The 21307-nt window shown below is 22.7% G+C and overlaps 1 protein-coding gene across 5 annotated transcripts in view; it reads right to left on the bottom strand.

Annotated features, from left to right (window-relative positions):
- LOC132930888 (probable multidrug resistance-associated protein lethal(2)03659) overlaps positions 1 to 21307 on the bottom strand; it is a 36093-nt gene that overhangs the window by 10411 nt on the left and 4375 nt on the right. The window contains exons 2-5 of one of the 5 annotated variants that reach the window (XM_060996988.1): positions 10851 to 10934; positions 9716 to 9826; positions 9516 to 9650; positions 5257 to 5461 (exon numbers count right to left, since the gene is read on the bottom strand). In XM_060996988.1, coding sequence (XP_060852971.1) covers positions 5257 to 5461; positions 9516 to 9650; positions 9716 to 9826; positions 10851 to 10927 — 528 coding nt within the window. In that variant the 5' untranslated portion in view covers positions 10928 to 10934. Of the gene's footprint in view, positions 1 to 1523; positions 1735 to 5256; positions 5462 to 9515; positions 9654 to 9715; positions 9827 to 10850; positions 10935 to 21307 lie in introns of those variants that run through there. The other 4 variants (XM_060996987.1, XM_060996986.1, XM_060996990.1 and 1 more) reach the window with 4 other exon arrangements.

Genomic DNA, 21307 nt, shown 5'->3' with positions numbered 1-21307 from the left:
AAAAACTATTTTTGTTATTTGATATATTATTTTTCTAATTTGTAGATTTTAGCTTTTTTATGGAATTATAATAATGTAAAAGTATTATAAGCAAATAATGTTTGTTTAAGGTTTTATATCTAACTAATAATTTATATAATTAAGTATAGTTGCCAATACATTACAATATACATACATACAAAAATATTAATAAAACCATATGATGTCGTAATAAATGTTAAATATATATTTCAACATTAAAAATTGATAAATTAATAAAACCCCAAATATTATTTATTTATTAAAATATAATATTTTAACTAACTAATAATCTAAATATTTAAAATCTACTATATTTTAGATGTGAATTTAATAATCCATACAACTTGATAGATATTTAATGCATTGCCTATTTAATTTTTTTTTTTTTTATCTATAATCTAAATATCTAACTAAATATAAAATTATTTTTTACACATGTTAAAAAAGCACAAGACACACAAAAATATTAAAAGAAACAAAATTCAATGCAATAGCAATAAAAAAAAAAATAGCAATTTAGCAAGTTAACCAAGTTGACTAGCAAAAGATAACATTACAAAAGCTTATTTTATTGAACTAATAGTAGCCTATTAAGGAAAATGTTGATCTAGATAGTCCCATTTAGAAACAAAATGTTAAATAATTGTAATGATTATAATTTGAAATATTGCTTACAAAATATGTTATAATATTTATTGTCTTTTGTAACCAGTATGCATATGCAGTAATTTAAATGATTATATCCGTACATCAATATCAAAATAAAAATTATTGTTATTTCTGACCAAACATAATATACATTTAATATTTATTGAAGAACAATAACAATAAAATTATATACAAAGTATAAATAAGAAAAAGGTACGAATTTGGATTGATTGAAATATAGTTTATAAAATGTTTATAAAATGTTAGTAATTAAATAATCTAAACTGAAATTTATTTAAATTTAAACAACACTTAAGTGTCATATTGTAATTTTATTGAATTAACTAATCAAATAAATAGTTTACCATAATTTATAATTGTTCATTATAAAGAATTTATACTACTATATTTAACTTCAATAATATTAGCATAAATATAACATTAATAATTGATTGTATTAGAAATGCGGATATGGATAGGTTTAATAATAATACTATCTTAAACACGTAAAACTCTATAACAAATAAATAAGTAAAAATATGTATTGAAGGATTATTAATTATGCTAGTATATTACAAGAAATAACTTTAATTTATGAACTTGAAAAAGGGTATCCATCAAAATTAGGAATAAAATTACAGTCAACATTTATATTGAAAAAGTTGTTTTCAGTTATTGGAACCAACTATAGTGTACAAAACAAATGTAGAATAACTTTATTTTCTTAAAACATTTAATTCATACTCAAAATTAGATAAAAATGCTATCTTTTGTTTGCCAGGAAAATGCATTAAGCAATCACACTTGTGTTGAGTTAATTAAATATTCTTATCGTGAAAGGACCGCGAAGGTACCTTATTATAAATGAGAAAACACGTTGACACGCGCATCTTCATGCCCATATGCGTGGTGAGCATATCGTAGGCGGTGAAACCAAAAGTCTTGAACGCAACGGCTCCCAACAAGCAAATCCCATAAAATATCCCAAGATGAGAAGACTGATCTGATGGAATGTCTGGTTCAAATTGTGCGATTATACGACCCAAGAAGATCGGCTGGCATACACTATATAAGTCATATCAAACACAAAAAATATTCTCTAGTAATCAACACAGTTAATTAAAAAAATATATCTGATTTGTCATGTCTCATATATATTTATTATGTTCTTCTAAAATATAACAGAAAACCAATTTCTTTATCAAATTCTAACTTCTAACTATTATTAATAAGAAAAAAAACTAAAATACACTAAATAAAATGTAATATTTTATACAGCTGTAACATTCATTATTAATTTAAATTTAAGAGATATTATAAAATATTTAAATAATCAGTATACTCTAAACTTTTGTAGTTTTTGTCCCTTGTGTTCATAATCAAATTTCATAAATATTATAATAAATTTAAATCAGCTATTTTATTTTTATGAAATGTGGATAAAATCATATTTTCAGTTTATAAATATGCATGTATATTAATTAATACGCATACAATACACAACACAAATTATTAGTAATAATAAAACAAAAAACTACTAAACATTTATTTAAATATCTAAACTAAGCACAGAATGAAAAATGCATATGATTTCATAAACAATAAGAATTAATTCAAATTATGGGAAATTATTTTATGTTATTAATGCTATTCAATTTTATAATTATAATAATATGATAATTATATAAAATTATGAGTAAGATAAATTTGGGTGTGCATGCAGTACTTTACTACATCTTGATTTTCTATTAGATTAAAACAGTATAATCTATCAATAATTGTATAGTATTTAAAGTATATAGAAATTGAAATCTTCACTTATGCACTTTTATATCTAAAAGTAAAAGTTAGTAATAACTAATTACTTGTTGATTTTAACCTATCTGTTGTAAAATATTAACTATTAAGTATAACTAGTGGCATTATTAGGAAAAGGGAGATACAAAAGAGAGGCCTTAGGCATGCGTAGACTATAATTTCAAATGCAGCATACAGAATAAAGCAGCCTATTATTTTACAATCGACAAAATAAATTTTGAGCTAAAATTATTAATTGTATGTTATACAAGTAAGTTTGTTATTGTTATTACAGTTCATAATTTTGACTAGGTGTTTATTTGTTGTAAACTAAGTACAAGTATTGGAAGTATCAATTATCTAACAGAAAAATTTGTTCAGATTAATTTTATGTACTTTTATTAAATAAAGAATTGGCTCGGCCAGCCTGTAATTAACAGTGATTAAGTGATTATAACTTACATCGCTATTAATTTTCCCAAAAATTTTTGTAGAAACGGCACACAAATAATCTGCACTTATGCAAACACATATGAAGGACTTTTATCTAATTTTTAAATTTCTATTAGGCTAATGTTAAAATGTTTAGGATTGGAAGATCCGACTGGATCTTTCCAAAAGAAAAAGTTTAAACTACAAATATTTGTTATAGATATTATATTTTATAATAAGGATAGTAGTTTATAGACAAATTTCTATTGCATAAATATCCAATAAATGGCCAATATGGATGAGACATACAAAATAATGACAGTTCAATAAAACTGGTATACTCATGATAGAAACTAGAGAAATTAACTGTAGTAAAAAGTAAAAAATATTTATCATTTAAAATACAAATACAAATAAAAATTAAGTATTTAAAAAAAACATAAGAAAATGTAGTTTTTAAAAAATATAGGAAAGTGAATACTCACTAAAAGTTGGAACAAAAAGGAGTATAATTATATCAAATGAATATCAAAGTTAAAAGCAATTGCAAAGCTCATTGAAAGAGATTATTTTGAACAAACATCAATGTATAAGTTATTATTTATATTATTTTTCACCATAAAAATACTCATACAAATAAATTGTGAGTAAAATTTTTGAATGTATTATAAATTATAAATTGTATTTAAATATACTTAGGTTACAATTTCAAATCTAAAATGATTGAGAATTGTATAAGACAAAATAAAATATTTAAATAATGATCAAATATAATAATCAATAATAAATTCAAAATTCAAATAATAATAAGATGTTTATGTATCATATATATAAAAGTGAAACCTTATTCATTACTTCTGAGTAGAATGCCAAAGGTAATTGTTTCAAATGTTTTTGTAATGCCATGGTATAAAATGTTTTTATTTAAATAAATATATAGAAATAATTTAATAAAACTAATTCAATCATATGGATATTGGAAAGTATACATAAACAATTTATTAATTTTTGTCAATAACTATTATTAGAGTTAAAATGAATGTATAAGTAAATCCCCCCTATACTCGAGAAGACATATATATAGTCTATAGAACTTTGTATTTACCTGTTTAAAAACTTTAATAAAAACACTTAAAATGTCTAACTTTAATTTTTGTCAATCAAACTACTTAAAATAATTTCCTATTATAAAATAATAATTTATGTGGATTTTTTTGTTATACACATAAACCCAATAACATAATTTTTTCTAAATAAGTATAGATTAAAATTGTAGAACACAAAACTATTACAAAAAATGCAGTTTAGATCTGATGAATACATGTATATACTATACATATATGCCTATATAAAACATTATACAAAAGAAAGACTTCCTATATTAGAAACAATTAAAAATTTAAATTCTTCAAATCAAATAATTCTTTTAGCATTTTTTTATTTGTATTTATAGAAACTAAAATTAATACTACAATTACAATATATTTTAAACTATTTAAAAAAAAAAATACAAATAAGAAAATAATTATACAAAAATAAAGTTAAGTTAAATTTAGGTATTTCATGAAGTATATAATTATTGTAGTTTATACATAATAATTATTATAATAAAAAGTATTAAGAGCCAAGAGGGCAACCTAACCATCCTTGGGTTGAATTATATGTTCTCTAGCATACAGTTTTATCATATTAATATTTTATAACTTATATAATCGTTTACTAAATGATAATATATATTTATAATTTATTTATCTACAACTGAAAATAGAGTAAAAAATAATCATTACAAATAACTCTGATGAATCATGCTTAACAACATAAGCTACCATTAATACTTCTATTTATGAATATCATATTATATTAACACATACTAATATTTCAAAAAACACCAATTTAATTTTAAATATAAAATTAAATTATAGAAGTGATATTAGTATGTTATAAATTAAAATAACTAATACAAACACATATTGGTACCAATATAATAATGCAAATAATAGATTTACTATATTCAACTTTGTTCTATGTACAGCTACTTTTCTAGTATGAAACAAAACTAAATTTGTGCATGAAATGAATAAAAATTCATACAAGCTATTTAAATTAGATTGTTAACAATGCAAAGTAAAGAGAAGATAGAAAATAGTTAACACAATAAGCAAATATCACAACATCAACTACAATGTTATGTAATTTAAGAGGTATAATGTATTATATATATGAAAAAAATCATCAGAAACTACATTGACAAAGAATTTAAGAATTCACCAAATCAAAGACCAATCTTCAATTTTTTTAATTCTATCAAATATCATTATATTTTTAATTTTGACAAATTTTTTTATATGTTGTGTGTACCTTTGAGTAGATAATAGTGGTCACAGCAACACGTATTTTAAAACCAATTTCAACTTGACCAAGCATATATTGGTGCATTCCAATTGTGCACAACAATGTAGATAACAGCAATGCAATTGCAGCCACAGTTGCTGTGTACAAGTCAGTAGTAGATGGTGAATCAAAATGACCAATCAGGTAACCAATAGATATGGGTTGAATCATCCTGAACAACCAATACAAGGATATGTGTTGATGAATAACAAAAATGTCTGTTAACCAGTATTAAGAAATCTAAGAAACATGAGTTCTTTAAAAATTAGAGTAAAATGATTAAAACAAAAAATAAGTATCTAAAATGTAGTACCAACTTTATAACAACTAATAACTTTTTAACAATACATTTTGCTAAATAAACTTCATAGTTAGTATATTTCTGTATTATTATAACATTTCAATCAAAAGGACCTAATATTATGATATAATACTTTATAATAAAATAAAGCATAGTTTATTATAACTAAGTTATGATCAAATGTAGTACAAATAATTTCAAATATGCAACTCTAATAATGCTTAAAGTGTATAATAAAATTTCAGAATCAATTTAAATTAAAAAGCTGGTTATGTGATTCAACTTTCATTCAATAAGTAAACACAATTTAATACCTAATTATAAATATCTATAATATGTGATATCAATTAAAAAAATATTTTAGAAGTTTAAAAAATATGTAAATAAATAATAATAATTTTAACAGTACATCTAACTTTTAAAATATGTATTATAAGTATTTTGATTTTACAAATAAACATAATTTTAAAAATTGAAGTAATTTTAACATTATTTATATATTGTATATTGTAGATATAATGGCATAACAATGAATAAGTAAGCATAAAAAAATAATAAAAAAAACAATACACAAGCATTAAAAACCTAAAAAAATGATAATTGTACAACAAGCATTAATGCATCAGTTATGATCTACAATTAATTATTCAATGATTTTGAGCCTGAAAATATTAATAACTGAAAAAATAATACTAAAATCAATTTGTAATGTAGTAGGAACTATATTTACTTAACTATTTTATTATATAAATAATATATGTATTTATTGTAACTGTAATAAGTAACTTAAACACTTTTTTATGAAAAGCTATGAAAATAAGCTATTATATTTTAGAATTATAACATACATAAACTAATATTAAAATTGATATAAAACAGATAATATTTATATAATTTAATTTTAATTATAATAGAAAATATGAAAAAGATAAAATATATGTTAAGGACATCTCTTTATATTAAAATTTTAACACTAATGTGGAAATGAGAAATTATAATGACATATCTAAGTTCAAAATAAAAGTCATAATAAATTTGAAAACTTACTTATAATAATGTTTCTAACGTTATTTGTTGAGTCAATATATGAGATATGGTATAGGTAAATGTAATACTAATGACCTAAACTCATTTATGTGAATAATATCAATCTAAGATTTTTACAATACTTTCCATAACTTATACAACAAACAATAATTCATTTTAATTCATAAATAATAATTGTTTAGTAAACAAAATTATTTAACTAATTTAATACTAGTTGCTCTTACTACTTGTGTGGAAAATTTCTAATATACTTAATCATTGAGGAAATCACTGTAATTAATGTTTAAAATTTTAATTCAATGATAATTTATTGTATATACCTAATAAAATAATTCTGAGTAAAGAAGAAGCGTGGAATAGAATTTATCCCTTAAAACTAGTATTGTTGACTGATAAGTATAGGTATTATATTTAGATTATTTTTAAAAATGTCTTAATTGAGTTGTAATTGTACCATTTTTAACAAAAGTCGTTAAAAACGATTGTCCAGATTTGTATGCAAAAACATATTTTTAACGTAAGAAATGTTTGCGTTTTATAACCTGTAAAATTGATTAAAAAGTTTGTTTTGCATATTTGTAGATAATTTTAACTTAGATCATATTTCAGAAAATTTTAGCACATAATTTTAACTTAGATCATATTTCAGAAAATTTTAGCACATTTATTAGATTAAATTTGAGAATATTCAAGTTTTCAGTTGTTTTGGTAGTATATAAATAAAAAATACCAGCCAGATTTAGAAAGATCAGATATAATACTTGAGTTAGCAGTTGAGTCAGTTGAAATGGAACAAAATGTTATTTTAAATGTAGTAAAAAAGGTACTGAAATAAAAAAAAATATCATAATTTCTTGGACACACTAAAATGGGTCCTATTATACCACTTGGCCCAAATTCTAGAATATATCTCACTAATGCAACATTATAATTTTATAATAGTTTATCCATAACTGTAAGTATTTTATTTTATTTTTACATTATATTACTTTGTTTTCATTATTATTTATGAACAATTGTTATTATTATCTAATTGGGCCTGGACCATTTAAAGCTTAGATAAATAAAAAAATATAAAATTGGAGATCAATCACAATTTAATGAAATTTGGAGGTATTAAGACAAAAATTAGTCACTTAACACCAAATGTCTAAATATATCAATCAATGAAACATAGTCCACAAAGAAAAGCAGTTTTAGATCTATATAGACTTTGTCTACTTGATTAACACACGGAACATCTTGAATCATAAATGTATAGAACAAAATAAGATTAGTAGTGATCGATTTGTCTTTAAGAAGTCTATGTTATTTACTTACAAAAATACTCTTAAAAATATTAGATAACTTTTATTCAGTTGGTTTTTCTTATAGCTTAGGTTACATACTCAATTTAAAAATTTGATTTTTTAGAATGGTTGGAAGACTTCCAAACAGGCGTTTTAATAGAGATTTCCATTTTAAGAAAAACTCACTAGTACTCAATGAAAATAAAAATAGGTAATTAATAGGTTTAGTCAAAGTATAACGACAGCAGCTAAACAGTATTGGAGGTAACAAATCAATTCCTAGACAGATAACAAGACCTAGAAGAGATAGTATCTCAAAGATTTTCTCTAATTTTTAAATTAGAATATACTACTAAATTGGAAATCCTATAAGGACAAAAAGCTGACTATCAGCTCAAGTGGTTTTTTATATAAAAGTGATGCAATACAGAAAACAGATTATCAATAGTTTCAGGATATAATATTTGGCAAAGATTCACTTTTCTTGGTTTATATAACTCCAAAACGAGCAAAGAACTGTGAATAAAATATTTTTCAATATTTGACAAGTTAGTAGTATAACATATTTGAAACAATTTATTACAATAAGCATAAATATAAGAATAATATTTTCTATTTAACCTGAACTTTTAAATTTGGTGTGCATTATTTTTTTCTTTTCTTAACAATTCATGAAGTTTGCACGTGAACACAATATTATAACAAATTTTAACACGTGTTTCTACAATTTAGAAAACAAAAATATAAATATTTCTATAATACTTATTTTATTTTACAATATTCATTTTTAATCATGAAATATTTTTCCAATCTATGGTATTTCTAATTTATATTTGTATAACAAAAGTGAATACTATTTAAATTTTCTTCTAAAATTACTAAAATTATGAATCACATAAAGCAAAGTACTCTTAAAATTAAAAGTTATACATACAAGTAAATAATTAATAATTAACCATTTTTAAACATATATTAATTAAATACCTTTTAAGTATTTAATTATATAATTATTTATATTACCCATACATATATATATTATTAATCGAGGAAATAATCAACATCAGATTCATTGTTTTTCTTTGACATAATAATTCAAAATAATAACCTTGAATTAAATTAAGATTGTTTAAGGTAACAAAAAGCTCATAAAACTTAATTTAATTTTTATTTTTATTCACATATGTGCAAATCAAATCTAACCTAAGATAAACATTTCTAGATAATTTAAAACTTTGTCACGTTTAACTTATTTAAGGTCGACAAGTAGTCATTGCTAATACATATTTATTTCTAATTTAATAGAACATTTACATTTATACTAAAACATGAAAAGTTAGATTTATTTTATAACTATCAAGATAGTATATTTTATACCATACCTACTAAAATATTAACCTTTTAATAAATAATATTCTTGGTTAATAGTTTGGTTTAGTTTAAAAATTATTTATAAATATTTATTTTTTAACCATCAATATAATTAATTAACTTAACCTAAAACTAAAAAATATATTTCAATTTTAAAAGAATCAAACAATTAAGCATCAAACAACCATTTAAAGTTTTCCTTGGAAATAAATAAATCTTACCTTAGTACAATTTCAACAATTGAAAGTAAAAATCCATATAACATTAACTTAGGTCCAAACATTTGAAGTAATGCTCTTAATAAACTAGGCTGTCGATTTGTCTGTTTTGCTTTAGCTAATTCTATTCTCCATTTCCTTAAACGTAATACATATAACTATGTTTGATAAAGTTCATAAATTTGACTTTTTCATAAATTTACTTTTCTAACTCATTTCCTAATGTTGCTGAAGAATGATCATTTAGTGTTGTATACAAATCGTTTACTTCTAAATCTCTTTTTCGTCCAGTTTTGAACAGGTTTAAAGTCCACCTGAATAAAATAAATTAAAACAATTAATAAATACTAAGTAACAACCAAATACAATTCCACTATGAACAAAATTTAGATTACAATATTATTTAATTAGGTTAGAATGAAAAAACATGCTTTAACTATTCTTTATGTTGAATTTATTTTTTTTTTATTCCGTCTTGATACACGGTAAAGATTATCTATATAACGAGAAAGAGACGAAGCGATTTTAAAATAATTTAAAGTTTAAGCAGCCTTTGCAGTAGTTAATTTATAATTACAAAAAATTACTAGTGTCAATATTATATTATTTTCAATAATTCACAAATACGTTGATTTGTAATTATTTTAAAATCTAAGAACTTGTTTGGTATTTTTGTATCTCACTTTCTTAATGAACAATAAACGTATGTAATTAAAACAAAAACAAATCGTGAAGTGAGTACGTATTGTGTATGTAAATTGTATATAAAATAAGTAGTTTGCGGTAAACATATTACAAATATTTTGTTTTAGAAATAATAAGGTATACGTATCATTCTGGTAGTCCTAAATATAAATACATAGGTATTGCTAAATTATCCTTTTAAAATTTGTTATTAATTAAACTTTTATTTTAATAAGAAAATAATATATAAAAACATATTTTGCACGTGCTACATGCGTGTCTTATGTTTTAGTAAAATTTTATCAACATATTTCCGGTTTCATATATTTTTAAATTAATACATCGCATTTATATGAAGTATTTTTAATTTAAAAAAGAAAACACGGTCCATTAAAAAAATAATAATTCATTGTTATCAAAACAATTTTGATAGTTGATACTAAAAATCAGTAAGTCAATTTACCAGAAGAACTTGAATGTACACATTTATTGTATTTATAAATTAACACTAAATTAAGCAGCACTGTTTGATAATATGATTTATTAAAAATAGTTATACTTAAGGATTAAGCTGTACATCACAGAAAATCACCAATCAGTTAATTTTGAGAGAATAAAACATTTCTTATGTTTAATTTATTCATAATTAATTACCCAAATGTGAGGATTTCAAAAATGTTGGCTTTGGCTCTAGGATGAGAAGGCCGTTCTTCTTTAAAACCAGCGTCCATAATTCACCTAAAATAAAATAACATTTAAATTATTATTTACAATACCAAGTATTTGTATTTTTTTTATTGTCATTGACTTGTGCATTAGTACACATAATGTGTAGGCACTATATACAGTGTACATTGTAAATATATAATTTTCAAACATGAATTACGACATTCGACGATCGTAAAAACCGTTATGACTATATTCATGATATTATATTAAATATACTGTTCCCTGAGAATACAATTTTAACGTAGTATTAATAAATCAAATGATTAAAAAAACATTTAGGATTTAGGATGATAAATCATTTAAATTTAAAAATTATTCATAGCCACGTATTTATAAAAAATATTAAATAGTCAGGATTTAAATGAAACTTATTATTGTACACTTGATTACATTACATTTTAGATTCTGAACGGGGGCGGAAAAAGTTTAGCGTTTAGCCACATTAATTAAATTAATTTATACTAAGGGTTTGAAGTTAAAATTTCGACGAATTTGGATATTCAAGCTTGAAATAACGATTTAAGCTCTGTTATTATTTTGTTGTAATACAAAAATAATTAATCCAAGAAATTTGAAATATTTCACTGATCTTAAAATTATTATTTTCTATACATGACCTACTCAATGACCATTGACCAGGTATACTCAAACCTACAGAGTACCTTTACAGCAAAGCAATGACTTCCATGGTTTTGTTATTTTGCTATTTAATATGACTTTCTCAAAAACCACCGAACAAAAAAATATGAAGTTTTAAAAAGTAGGTATAAAATGTATGTATGTATTATAAATTTACCTAAAAAAATAATAAAACCTGTAACTGTAACTTGTTGCTTGAATATCAATTTAACTTAATTTTTTTCCACTATTGTCCAATAAGTAAATTATATACCGAATATCCCAGATGTTAAGTATTATTGGGTGCAAAACATTTTAAATAAATCTGCGATATTTGATTTTTTTAAATCCATATTAAAGTTGAATATTAAATTATTTCAATAATTTAAAGTCAATATAATACAATTTAAAAATTAGACAAGCAATTAATACTGTTATTCTAATTTGAACAAATTATGAGATCTTCTAACTTAACGAACAATGAAGTACTTAACAGTTGAACGAATTGTAAGACCAACCTTGAATACTAGAGTAATTAGAGAATACTATATATAAATATACTAACATATGTCATGCACAACAAAAGTAGACATTGAGCAAAACAATAATGAAAATGATCGTTCATTGGAACCATAGATATAATATGTCAAGGACGTATAAAATCATCACATAAAACTAGGTAAATTCAAACTATTTACATACCTATATAATATGTGTTCCAGTTATTTAGTAGGTAATATAAATTTAGTAAAAAACTTATTATACGAACTTTAAAAATAACTTTTACTGATAAAAAATGTTATAACCTTCGATAACCTTATTGATTTTGTGATCAACCAAAAATTTAAATATTGCAGGTATATAAAAATGTACACATATTATGCTATTATATATAAGCAGGTGAAAGATGAATGATGAATCATATTCAAAAAGTACTTAACCAATAAACGTTTTTATGAATATAAGAAATTAAAACATAGAAGATGCTATTATTTTCCACCTTAGTTTCCATAGTTAAAGTTAATAAAAGTATATCATTAGTCTTAGATACAGTTTTTGGAAAGTAGAAGAAAAAAAATGTCAATCTTTTTAGTAACAATAAAACTGAAAGACGAACAAAATGGTCAATATTTATTATAACAATTAATATTATCAAAATATAACAAAACATTTTTTTTTATAGTCTACAATTCCGTAAACTACAAACCCGTATAAAATGTGAATAAATACCTATAGGTATTATATTTTATGGAACAAATCTCACGATTCAAAGGAGCAATAAATTATACCTTTTAAGTAAACGAAACCTGTTATCTATAAAATATAAAGCTATGATAAGCCAATTTAGGTATAGTTAAAACAAACATCACCTCAGTCAAAATTGGACCACCACATTGTTCAGACATGATTTATGTAAGTTACATAAACTTTATCACAGTCAATAAATAAATAAATTTATTATTTCACGATAACATTTATGTGTTACGCAATATTCACACTTTGTATATCATAATATAATAATTAATCACAAAAATATTTTTTTTTATTACTTGGCAAAATTCATAAATATAACTATGTAAAAAATGTTTTTGATTGACTATTAAATTAATATTTTCGAACGATATCTAATTATATACATTTATATACATATATATTATGGAATAATATTAATAGAATCATAATAAAATAACATTCAAAATAAAGTTCGGGATACAGACTGATTTTGGAGTATATGGTTATTGGATACTAATCCCATTTCGATCACTTCAAAGCAATATTATATGAAAACAACTTTTACCTAAGATAGGCTTACTAGATATTTTTCAAATTTTAAAATCACTTAATATAATAATATTAAAAATTATTAAAAATTGTTCAAATGTACAATGTATTATATAGGAAACCTTTTATCGAAGTAGTTTAAAATTATAAATATCTATACAATTCTAAAATAACTATTTTAAGTTTATAAATTAATTTCATAACAGCTATAGTTACTGGTTAGTAATTAGGTACAATAACTCCTGATATCATAAATATAATATAAATTCTTACTTATAAATGTATAAAACAGGCAATAGACATATACTTTATTTCATAATGTATGCTCAAAAAATTATATAAAACTCTATTAAAATGCTATCTATGACAAAAGTAGGTATGTAATTCTACAATATTAATTGTTACGTGTATGAGTTATGAATATTCGTCATGAAATTGTGATAAAGATAATTTATTTACAGCTATAATGTGGGATTATTTTTTATAAAAGTTCAACTATATATAAATTACCATAATTACACTACATGAATCAATTTAAATTTTTTGTTGCATCTATTTCACAGAAAATTAAAATTATACAAATTATAAAATATACTCTAATATAAGTAATAAAGATATAATATCTAATTATTTATTACACGTATAATATATTATATAATCTGCCGTTGGTGCGATAAAATAACATGTATGATGTACCTAAACTTTAGAAAAAAATACATCGGATTACTTTTATTCAAACATTACTGTATCTATATTCTATGTATATAATTAAAAAATTAAAATATAACTAATACTATAGAATTAGGTACCTAAATAAAAATTAAGATACCTAATATTAACTGTACTTATCTAAAAACAGTATACCGAAGTATATTAAGATTAATGAACGTTTCATTGTTTTATCTCCATAAATAACATTTTTGTGAATACAATTTTTGGAATATTAAATATTGAAAGTTAAATTATTATCAAGTGTTGAAGTGTATATTAAAAAAGTAATGTTTTAAAATTTTAGGTAGTTGGCGGGTTTTTTACTATATATTATAAATTATATTATATAATACCTACACGCCTAACCTATTTACGCTAATAACCAAACGTATTACGTGTACACCAATTTTGTTTTTTAGATTTATAAGATATATAGTAATAACATATAAACATATCTAGAAATAATAAGTATAATAATTTTATTATATTATTTAGTTTATATAAATCATAGGCATATTAATTATCATCATTCCCTACGATAAATTGTCAAAAGCTAACGTTGTTAGAAAGAGATAGTCAGAACTCCTGAACATAAGGATAGGGCATAAAATGTACGCTATCTTTTTTTTATGTTGTTATATATTTTGTAATAGAACTTTTTTCTTTTTCTTGATATTAACGGGTACACAGATAAATTGTATGGTATCTTTTTCTAAAAGTCTACTTGGTTCCCGAGCCTCTTTCTCTGCCATCAATCAATTTCTCTATGGCCAATCGTATTTTTAAAACTAAAAACATTTCATAGTCGTAAATATCCCAACGCACGCGTTTTTTATCGTCATGTTTACATACGACACAGTATCACTGTCTTGGGCGAACAATAGAGGCAGTTGTGATAATTGTGTTATCAGCTATTATGCTAATTTCAAAAAGATTTCTTACAATAATATACCTACATGATAGTTTCAAAATACTGATAAATTACAGTTTAATTGTCCAATTTTAAAATAAAAAATCTATTTAATCCAACTGTTAAAAATGTGTTTAATCTCAATTATATTTATCAATGGTGATAGAATAGACTACTCTATTCTAAAATCAACAGTTTTATACTTCCATCTTGACTTTGATTAGAAGTTTTATAATGATATGAGAATAGGATCAAGAGAAATCTAAACATTTTTTAATTTGTTAAATACATTTAGCATAGTAATAAGTTTCTAAATCTAATTGTTTTAATCAAGAAAATTAAATAGATTAGCAATATATATCTATTAAATAAGATCCTAAAATGTTCTTAATTAGTCGTACAAATATACTAAAGTAATAATTAGATTTTGAATCTATTTTTCTTATCAGTTAATTTTAAAGTTAGTTATTTGTATCAGAAAAGGTTAGAAATATAAACTTATTATAAACGAGTAGAAAAAAGTATTATATTCATAAGCTTGTTGTACAACATACATTAAAATATCTTTTATTATTTATATTACGATATATTCTATATATTACTTTTTTACGTTATCATTTATAAGTTTAAATTTCATGCGGTGCGGAAATATTTATAGATAAGTTTTTTTTTAAATAGGTGATAATAATGTATCATATTATATATTATGTTTTATAACTCATTAGATTATAAAAAAAAAATTTTAATTGTACGTAAAACAAAAAAAAAGTTAATTAATAATTTGAAAGTGTACTTAATGCGTATGCTATATTATTATATATGATTCAGCCGTATTAAACTTAGTTTAGTAGCAAGTGCCTAATAAACCTATACATATTCTTGTTTTTTTACTTAGTTATATAAAAACCTTGATAAACTTTTATAATATAAATGAAAGGCCGTGATTACTAATGCCATTGACATAAATGATGAAATGTATATCTAATGTCGATGAATGTATGGTACTACCTACTTAAAATAAATATATAAAAATAATACTGTAGTAATAATTGTGTATATAATATATTACATCTATAAGAAACCGTAATAAAAGAATTTGTTGTCTTTACTATATACCTTGCAATGGAAAAAACCCAGTAAGCAATATAATACTTTCAATATCAATCCTAACAATTTTAGAAACAAGAACACTAATTATTTAGTAAGTTTGAGAATATTAAGATAAGAAATAACACATTCTATTGTTGTGAGATAGTGACCTCTATAATAGTTTATGTACCTATCTATCAGTGAAACATTTTAATGTATTTCATTCAAACAATAATAAAACATATAATAAATTACTCTACTTAATTACAGGCATGTGATTTGAAATCTAATAAATATAGATTTTATTCAGAAAAAAAAAATTTAATTTAAATAATTATTCTAATTTTTGATCGAAAACCTTTATTTTATATAATTTCAGTATTCAGATTATAAATAGTAAAATGATGTAAAACGTTATTTTAAATATATAAAATACTAGTACTCAAAAAAATAATATACGAGTATTATACGTTATTAGTTATTACGTAAATAATTAAAACTCACGCTATATAAAAGTTTATAATATTTCACCTAATATACACGAGAATAAGTCAAATAAAGTCACTTTCTAAATAATAATTGTAGATATTTTTTTTCATTTTTTTATTTACATTACATTAAGGGCTAGTGTCCAAGATAGGTAAGTTTAGAAAGATAAGAACAGTAAAACAAACATACATTAAATATTACATTTAAATATTAAAACACAAAGACTTAAAAACTAGATATGTTCTTGTTTACTATTCGCATCATTCGGTGGATAGGGCGGTTTCGGACATAATTTGTGATATATCGTGGGACGTAATAGGGAGAGATAATCTGGATGATCTGCTTGGAACACTAAAATTCATCTCTGCAAGAAGCTCGGGTGCATTAATGGAACCGTTTACAAGTTTATAGAGAAATTTAAGGTGAGTTAAACTTAATTGTCGGAAAGACTACTAAGTTTTAAGTGGAGCAAGACAGGGGAATAACCATGAAGTTGATGATCCATCTTAAGATAAGAGGCAAGAGTAAGGAATGTACGCTGAACTAAGTTGTGAAGAGTTAGAGCCGTAGAGGATGTATACAGACAGGACGTAAAGGTATTCAATTATTGGTCTTACAAGCGCATGCCATTTTTAGATAGACTTATTTTTTATTTTTAGTATGATCTTTTAACATATCTATCATATCTATTAGTTATTTTTTAATTGAATGGACAAATCAAAAAATATATATTTAAAATGTTTTTTTTTTTTTTTTATTATTAAAATTAAGTATATTTACAATCTATACATAAGTGTATAATGAGTAAGTGTGGTGACAGAGTAAATAAGTAACATATAAAAATAACAAGAGAAGGAAGGCTCCCAGCAGTGCCACCTGACCAGAAATTAGGGTTTGAGTTTATTTAGTTAATGTTTTTTTTTTTTTTTAGTTAGGTGTTGAGGAGATCCCTTGGCCATTGCCTTTTTAACCTTTTTTTATATTTAAAATGTTATAATTTTTATTTAATTAAAAAAAAAAAATACGCATCAACTAGAGGAAACATTACTTCTCATTAGCATAATGTTTAATTAGTTCAATAGCTAAAAATATATAATATTCTACTAAATAATTTTGAAAATTCAAACAAAATAATTTCTTATAGCGTTGTAGGGGCGGAAAGATGAATAGCCATTGGTTATCTTACCTAAATATTGTGAAGTATATAAAATAATAAATATAGATAAAAGAACCATTATATTAAAAAATAATGAATTAGAATGAATCAACTCCAATCATTATAGCTATACTAATTAGAGAGTACATAAATATATTTAATAACTAGCCACTAGGTAAGTAGTAGGTACCTATACTAAGAAAATACTATAGTTTAGTGGCAGGATATACTGCAACATTTCCTATATATAAAGCAAATACGTAATAGTCTCTTAAACACAAAATATTTTATATATAAATATGTAATAAAATAAATATTGTCATAGTAACACTAACACCACTCAGGATATACTAAAAAATATGTCCTACAAAGCAAATATGCAATAGTCTCTTAAACATAAAATAAATACTTGATATAGTTTCATTTGAAAAATATTGTCATGGTAACACAACTCGGTGTTATAAGTTATAACAATAGTATTATCAAGGGAGAGAGAAGAGCCCACGGGCGGACATTTTTTTAGGAAATTAAGGGTGACATTATTACTATCCATAATCGACAACCATCACTATTTGTCAATCAAGATACATGAGCAATTCTTTTATCACAATATGAAGTTTATAATTTTTACTGTGCTAAAGTAAAATGGTCACTGCAGGATGACGTGGATACGTAGTAGCTTTGCGTCTACTATATCATTTAAAAGCTAAAATTATCTATTTAATGTTATGAATTTATTATTTATTATTAATTAATTATTTCACATTTTAGTTATTTTTTTTTTTTTTTAGCAAAAAATCCAAACTTATATACTTATTAGTTATTAGTAAACTGATATTATTATGAATTAAAACCTAATAATTTTTATATTTAATGTGGTTAATGATTTATAGTTCATTGTTAAGTTTATAGTATTAGTAAGTATTAGAGGTTAATATATAATATTATTTGTATTGTTTTTAAAATCTGATATACTATAAAACAATAAAATATATTAAAATAACTGTCAAAAGAATAAAACCAAGTGATGCAGCTTCTAGTAAATTAGCCAAAGAAAACAATTTTAAATTTATATTAGTAGTAAAGCCACATTTTTATAATACCTGCAACATTCAATATTCTATTAAATCTTTATTTATTTAGGTACTTATAATATGGTATTTAATTAAAAAATGGCATGATCCAATTAAATTAAAGATAAAAGTCGTATTTTCTTGGTTCACCTAATGATAAAGAATGAAATAAAATAAAGTAAGTTTATTGTATATTTATCTTGATATTTATCGATTTTTCCGGTTATTGGTTCACTGGCTATTTATATACTATTTACCAATCGATTCTAATAAGTCTTAAGTTTATAAAATGCTAGAGTATAAACTCCGTTTTTATTTGGCTAAATGTTTTAATTAAATTGTAAACATGATATACAACAGAATAACAGATTTATGATGCGTAGAAAACAAAAAAAATCAATAAAATTTACGTTTTACACTCGCGACATGTTTCAATGTTTAAAAAAACATTATAAAATAAAATACAGATAAATGCTAATATTTTATAAAGTAATTTAAAAATGTAGCACGGGCCATAAAAATAAAGTACGCAGACCGCCAGTTGCCATCCCTGATATAAATATTAGGTTCAATTTATTTCAAAAATAATGTCTAAGCAATTCAAAATAATGACTTGCATAATACAGTTTATTATTTCAAATATTTAAATCATATTAAATTTAAGACTCGATGGAATCAATAGCTGGCAAAATCGATAGATGGATATCATGAACAGTTGCCAATGGAGTCAATAAAATATCGATGGAATCGATATTCTCATTACGATTATTACCTATACGCGTGATATAGAATTGCATTATAATTATAACGCATTGGTTGATTATTCAAGGAATTATAACTTATTGATACATTTTCTAGATACCAAAACTAAAGAAAGAGTGGCGTCTATTTATTAATCATTAAAATAGTTATTAAATAAAAGTTTATATGTACTTATAGAGTTATTTCGCAGTTAACATGACTTTCACTTTACTTATTTTTTTGATATATAATTCTTTTCTTATTTAATTTCAGAATTTTTAAAAGAATGATTGGATCTAGAACTGTAAATCAATAATTTTAATTAAAGTACAAGTATCTGTATATATCCAAAATATATTATATATTATATTATACCAATATTAATATCATTAAATCAATAAAATAAATTAAATTTTTCTAGTATAAAGTTACACTATTTTCCTTGTACACACTGTAACCAGTAACCACCTTCTTATTATACTCATACTAATGCTATATATGTATCTGTATATATTAGATTCTTATTCGTAATTATTATAAACTAAAGAAAATGATACATAGTATATTAAGATGACAATAAAATTGTAATTATAGATCTTATAATAAAGTACTTATGTAATAATTTTTCAAAGATCGTTAATATATTAGTGTGACGGAGACAAACATAATGTTATAGAAACTCGCTGTACCTACCAATATTGTAAACACTAAACAGATATACATATACATTTAAAAACACTAAATTATTTATTTACATATTATATCATTTTGACGCAAACCATATAATTTACACAGTAGTTTATGTTATTTAATTTGTCATAATTATTTATTCTTCTATAATAATTTTACTAAAAATAAATAGTCTATGCGACTTATATTAAAATTGCATGTGAATAAATTCACAATTATAACTCATTAAATTTAAATTAATTATATAAATATAAGTCAATGCCAATTGAACGTTGAAAAAAAATTATATATAGTCATATATTTCGGAAATACAGAAACTTATTTAACGAATAATATCCAATTATAACGTAAATTATCTATATAGACTCTAGAGCAGTGGTCGGCAACATTTTTGTACTCTGGGCCGCATTCAAAGATTTAAAAAGTTTAATGGGACATGTCGGACAAAAAGTTAGTCTTTTTTTAAAATATTTATTATATAAAAATGTTATAATTGACTGTTATATATAAATTAGAGAATAATGAAATTACAACTATTTGAATACTTGATTAATACATATAATATGATTTATGCTAATGGATATTATTTATTATTTTTTTTTAATTTTCACAACAAAATTATTTACGCGCGCATTAAGCAGATGGTTGTGAGACGTAATCGGTCGGGTTTTTAATTTTTAAATGTGAGAAAAAACCTATTCGCACACATATGTAGATCCAAACATACAATAATATTTTACAATATATTACATTATATTATATATTTTACATTTTTTTAATTTTAAAAGTTATGGAGTAAGTTAAATAAAGGCTATTGTTTGAATGCGTTTTTGAGAACGTCTTGGAACTTAAAATCTATTATTTCCATTAGAAGCTCAACAAGATCATCGTCAATATCAATAATAAATGTACTGGCGAGTTATATTGCAAATACTATGAACATCATTTAAAATCTTGAAAGCAATTTTTCAATTTGTATTGAAATGTTGAAAAAAATTTAAGAAATTTTGATAATTCAAAAAGATTTTTACAAGTAAAAAAAATGTTTTTAATTTATTTTTTTCAAGATAAAACCTTGTAAACTCTCAACATTACTTCAAAAGATTTAGTATGAGACCACATA

Source organism: Rhopalosiphum padi, chromosome 4 (assembly GCF_020882245.1).
Source record: "Rhopalosiphum padi isolate XX-2018 chromosome 4, ASM2088224v1, whole genome shotgun sequence".
Lineage (NCBI taxonomy): Eukaryota > Metazoa > Arthropoda > Insecta > Hemiptera > Aphididae > Rhopalosiphum > Rhopalosiphum padi.
The sequence above is the reverse complement of the archived record's forward strand: the minus strand, read 5'-3'. Positions and strand labels throughout refer to the sequence as shown.